This window comes from Eurypyga helias, unplaced genomic scaffold (genome assembly GCF_000690775.1).
Source record: "Eurypyga helias isolate BGI_N326 unplaced genomic scaffold, ASM69077v1 scaffold35643, whole genome shotgun sequence".
NCBI lineage: Eukaryota > Metazoa > Chordata > Aves > Eurypygiformes > Eurypygidae > Eurypyga > Eurypyga helias.
This window is the reverse complement of record NW_010241189.1, coordinates 18,956-24,744: the sequence shown is the minus strand read 5'-3', so window position 1 is coordinate 24,744 and position 5,789 is coordinate 18,956. Positions and strand designations below refer to the sequence as shown.

The following is a 5,789-nucleotide window of genomic DNA, read 5'->3' as shown; positions in this document are numbered from 1 at the left end:
AACGAGTTCGCTGCCCTCTTCCGACTCCCTCGGCCTCCGGCTCCGTGGGAGTGTCGCAGCCCGGGGGTAGGGACCCCCCTCCGAAGGTCCGTGTAGCCGGAGCTGCCTGCGGTGCCCTCCCTTTGGGGGAAACGACTTTGCCTCAGAAAAGAGCTGTGCCCGAAGCCTTGGCTGTGCTGCTGTGTCTGTGGAGTTGGCTTCGTCTAAGGATCCGGACAAGGGGAGTCCTGCAGGCTGCGTTTCTGGGTGGGAAAGCTGTAAATCGGGGGAATTATCCCCCACCCCCGATTTAGTAGTCTTCGATTCTCAGGGATGAGGGCAAAACAGCTGTCTTTAATGCGTTGGTTAGATACTCCTTTCTTTTGTCCCGTTCCTGGGAGCTGTGCCTGCCCCTCCCAAGTAACTGGGATGAGTTGAGACATGACAAACTCGTGTTCATCGGCTTAGTGAGGCCGGGTTGTGTCATCCGGCTGTACCCTATCCGCTCCTTAATTTGCATGACCCTGTGTTTTTCTGGTTGGCACTTTTTTTCCGGAAAAGCTGTCCGTTGACTTTATGTAACTGTTTATCTGCCCCTGTGGCAGCCTTTTCTTTTCGCTGCTTCTCTTTAAATGCTTTTGGTATTTCCTGCAGGAGGGAGAAAAAAGCTTATCCGTGACAATGATGGACCCTTTAGAGAACAACTTGTTCGATCTTCCTGATTATGAGAATACAGAAGATGAAACGTTCCCCCCTCTTCCACCTCCTGCCTCTCCAGGAAGAGACGATGTTGAGTGGGCCCAAGCTAACGGAGGTGAACACCCATGACCCCTAAAGATCCCCTTTTGCAGTGTAGACGGTGAAAAGCTGTGAAATCAGTACTATTGGTGTTGTACTTCACTACCCTGAGTTTACAGCATAAGAACAGTCTTGTGCAGGTGAAAAGGCAATTCATAAATGTAAATTGTTATTGGTTCTGTGCTTCTGAGCTTGTGAGAAAAGTTTATTTTTGTGGATTCCATGAAGATACGTGAACCAATAAATCTTTATAAAATTCAAGCTTTTCTGATAAAATGTTGGTAAAGATACTATAGAGTGGTTACCCTTTCACTTGGATTTTGGCAGAGGTAGGAGTGTTGAATGTAGTATTCCAGGGAGATGTTGGTAGATTTTTCAGACCGTGTGACCTAGAAAAAATCCAAGACCCTTCAGGACAGTGAAACTGAATTATTTGTATTTGAAGAGGTCTTACTCTGTATTGAACAAGCTGATAGAAAGTATAAGGATTTTAACTATTGTTCAGTTCTACTCATATTTGCCTACAGTGCCGAAGGTATGTTTTCCTTGATCCTTGCACTGTTCACTAGAAAATAAGACTACTCTTAAAAAAAAATCAAGGATAGATTTAGTTACTTGATAAGTGAAAAGGAATTTCCAAGTTTGTGATGTTTAAAGTGACAAAAAGTTAACCAAGAAATTAGTACAATAACTAATGGCTAGCTCTGAGATGAGATGGGCAGCAGTCCCTTGTCTGTTGCAGCCAAATATATACTGGCCCTAATCAAACAGTATATGGTCTTTGGTTCTTAAAAGACACACTGAATCTGGTCACACATCGCCTCTTTTTCTGTATTTTGAAGGTGATGCCAGTGGTTTAGGTCTGTCTTTCAGATCTATCAGTGGAAATTCTATGACATACTTGTCAAATGGTGTTTATGAAGAGTTTGAGTTTCTTATAGAAGCATCTACTCTCAATAAGTTTTTCATTAGAAAAACAATATAAAAGTTCTAAAATTAGGAAATTTCCCTTTCAAGGAGCCTACTTTGCTAGGAAAGCTGATTCCTCAATATATTTTGAAAAGACTGATTTATTTCCAATCTGCCTTGTGGAGAAGTAGGTGAAATTTGTTTGGAGTACTGTACCTGCAACGCAGGGCTTTGTGATAGGGTAGAAACTTTCCGTGATGTAATTCTAGTTGATGTTAACTGCATTGTACGCTTCAAGTATGTTGTTTTCTTCAGCGGAACCAGATGGAAACCAGCAGTCCCAAACAAAGGATTCTGCTGTCACGACACAGAGAGCAGTTAAAAGACCAATGCCTAAACTAGATGCCCAGAGGTAATTTCTTACGGAATGTTTCTTTCTGCGATGAATTTGGTATATGGCTGGGGGAAATGATTGAGGTTACTGTGATCCTTGCTTGGTCAGAGCCAAGCCAAAGATCAGGAGTTTTGGAGATGGCAATGCTGTATCTCAATGTTTTTATTCCTTGCCTACCTGTATAATGCTGTTCCTAGTCTAACTTCCTTGAAATCTCCTTGGGACTTAGAACATGACTAATATTTTAAGAGATATTTATACATTTTCCAGCTGGATCTTCTTTATTTGGATTCAAACAATAGTGTAGATCACTTAATTAAAAGTCTGCATCAATATAAGCCTCAGTGTAATAGTGACTGTAAGGCACTACCCAAAGAACACTTATGTAGAAACTGGATAAACACTGTATAAAGGATTTGATATTTTCTTTGCTGTTATCGCTCAAACTGGTGTAAGTACCTTAAAAGCAATAGAGAGAATCTGAGCTTTCAGTTTCTTCCATGTCAGATACCATGATGAAGGTAGTCAGTGATACCACAGGTAGATGCTGTGGTCACACATCTAATTAATTCTGGTTGGCCAGTGTAGTTACTAGAACCGACCACTGAATTTTCTTTCCATGTAGTCCAAACCCCCTTGGACTAGGAATAGATGTATGGTGAACTGAAAAAACAAGTCTTGGGTCTTGCAGCAGTCTTTATCCTATTTAGTGTGTTTTCTTAATGACTTCTAATTTCAGATGTCTTTAAAATAGAGCTTTAGCTTATTTAAGTGGATGTGAGGGCGTTTTGTTTGTATGTTAGGTGGGTGTGTTTTTGTGGGTTTCCTTTTCTTGATTAGAAGAAAGTCTGGGTTTCAAATTATGTCACCCAATTCCTTTGCCAGGTTAATTTCGGAAAGAGGACTTCCAGCCCTAAGACACATGTTTGACAACGTGAAGTTCAAGGGCAAAGGGCATGAGGTATGACATAGTGAGCTTTTGCTTTGTTTCCTGGGAGGTTAACCTGCATTTGATAGATTGCTGCCCGTCTGATATGAGGAGAGTTAGTATTACCTTCTGGTTAGCCACTCTCCAGTAGTAGTTGAACCTGCCCTGGTGGGGTTTGTAATTGCAAATTTAACAAACTGAGCAAACATGGATTTTTCTTTTTTTTAAACAAAATACATGTTTTTGTCTTAAAACTGTTTCCCTCTACTCTAAAACTACAAGAATATCATGTTTGTGACTATTTTGTATCATCCACAGAAATAGGTTTTTGAAATTGGAGTGGGCTGATGATATGTCCAGAATGCCTTTACCACCTTGCTTCATGAGCAACTTCCTCTGTTATGGAAAAGATTTTGGCTGTTGTGATGCCTCTGTCCCAAAGTCTTTAATACTGAAAAAAGCATGATTGCTTAGGCAAAGAGAAACCAGTGTTTCCTCTACAGTTTCACTGTCTTGGATGCACTGAAACATACGAAGCTTATGTTTCTTTAAATGCCTGTGCATCCCTGGTTTACAGACAATATTCATGGTATAAACTTTCTCTTCACAACTGGAGGCACAAAGAAACTAGGCAGTACTGCTGATCTGAGCAAGAGTCTTTCCTGGGTAAGGTTTAGATGTTAATTTTTCTGTGTGTTCTGAACAGCAGAATCAATGCCAGCTGTGCTCCTGTGGATTTTTTCAGCCTGGGTTCAGACTAGTTGCTTGAGGGCATCTTCTCAGAAGCCTGTCAGATGTTTTATGGCATATGCAAATACCCTTCCTGAACTCAGGTTGCTGTTCTCATGGCTTGATTCTGCACTTTCGGACTTAATTGGAGGAGGAAAAGTTACCCACGTGCTCATATTACTTCAATTTTCAAGAGTCTTTCAAGCTGCAGATGCTTCATGTTTTCATTAAGCATTATTACTGTCCCCTTTCCCTCTGCTGACTTAGTGTTGACTCGCTGCATGTCTTTGCTTGTGCTCCAGGCAGAGGACCTGAAGACGCTCATACGACATATGGAACACTGGGCTCACAGACTGTTCCCAAAACTGCAGTTTGAAGATTTTATTGACAGAGTTGAGACTTTAGGAAACAAAAAGGAAGTTCAGGTAAGTATTGCTCCTGTCAGTTTGTCTTCATGCATACTGAACAGTCTAAGGGGTGGGTTCAGGAGAGCAGTTACACGGCAAAAGGTGACTTAAGGTGTGCATATGGCTAAGGACTATAATGTTATTTAAGTTTACAGTTAGATACAACCTTTCTTTATTTGTATTAGTACTTCAGAAAGTTGCCTTCGACTTTTTCAGGACATCTTTAACCAAAGTACTTAGCTTAAGAGTTCTGGAACTGGTTGGTTGGGGATTTTTTTTTTTTTTCCATGTTTGAACCTGCAAAGAAGACTTAGGAAGAATGCTGCTTCCTCTGGCTGGGTTGTAGTTGGAGGACCAGGAAAACAGTCTGCAGCATGAGAAGTCTGTTTGCTCCACAATATGTAGTGAAAGAAGTATTTTTTTATTTTCAAAGATGTAAGTGTAAAGAGAAACTGGGCTGAGTATTAAAACACAGGAATGTTGCACAGGTGAAATATCAGTATTTCAATCTCTCATTTTCAGACCTGCCTAAAGCGGATTAGGCTTGATCTTCCTATTTTACATGAAGACTTTGCAAGTAACGAAGGTATGCTCACTATCCTCTTAGTTCAGTGCTTAAAATGACTTTACTTCCCCTTCTACTGACCAGAAATTAATGGTCATGATGGGTTTTTCTACGGTAGAAGAAATTGTTGAGTGGTCCCCTAGTGTAAAACCAAGCTTATGTGGGATTTAGGGTTGCAAAACCGAACTGGTGCTCAGACTAAAATGCTACATCTGTGTAAATATAGAGAAGTGCGTGGTGCACTAAAGGAAGTGGTAAATGGGTATGGACTGCATCGTTAGAAATATTCATTGAAACCACCATAAAACTGCAGTTAAGTGGACATACTGGTTTGTAGTGTGCTCCTGTGAGCATGCAGCCTTGGATCTTACTAGTGCAGAGAGCCAAGACTCATCGCATTGTCTACACCACAAGCTGTTACGGTGCAGTCGGGGTGTAGAGCCCTTTGCAGGGCAGTGGATGCCTGTGGGCACTGTTACACCTGCCCGTCAGTCTTGGCCTAGAGCTACAATTATTCCTTCTCCCGATACCAAAATCCAGCACCTTAACAAGTAGGTAATTCAAGAGTCTCTTCCAATCAGATGATGTTCTTAGTCTAGAAATTCTTTTTTCTGAAGAGGGGGAGCAGAGTTCACCTTGTCTGGCTTGTCTTCACGTGAACTGCGGCGCGTCCAGGCACGACAGTGCTTGGGGAAGGTGTTCTGGTGGACGGGCTAACCACCGCCTCATCCGTGGGGCAGTTAGTGACACGTGGCTGTCTTCGCTGTTGGCCGCGTTCGCTAGAAATGGAACGCGGCCGCAAGCAGCCACAAACAGCAAAGCAAATGGTTCCTGCCGACAGTGTCTGTAGAGTTGTCGGATTTTGCTGTGCGATGGTTCCATACATGTGTTTGAACGCCGTGCTGATCTGTTCTTGAACTGTGGTAGCAAGTGTCCTGCTGCCACTGCCCAGTCTTCAGCTGGAAAGCTTGAGTAGGTGTCTTACAGCTTTGAAATCAATGCTCAAGCCAGAGGAGCGTTTTAAAAAACCAAACTTTGCTGTCAGCTAACTTCTCTAGGCACAGGCTGAAGTGGCGCGGG

The 5,789-nt window shown here is 42.3% G+C and overlaps 1 protein-coding gene across 1 annotated transcript in view; it reads left to right on the top strand.

The window, feature by feature from the left end:
- The first annotated feature begins 660 nt into the window (after positions 1-660).
- The window catches only part of TIPIN (TIMELESS interacting protein), a 6,411-nt gene continuing 1,282 nt past the window's right edge, over positions 661-5,789 (top strand). The window contains exons 1-5 of the mRNA XM_010148685.1: positions 661-793; positions 2,002-2,098; positions 2,966-3,041; positions 4,040-4,162; positions 4,667-4,730. Coding sequence (XP_010146987.1) covers positions 661-793; positions 2,002-2,098; positions 2,966-3,041; positions 4,040-4,162; positions 4,667-4,730 — 493 coding nt within the window. The remainder of the gene's footprint in view (positions 794-2,001; positions 2,099-2,965; positions 3,042-4,039; positions 4,163-4,666; positions 4,731-5,789) is intronic.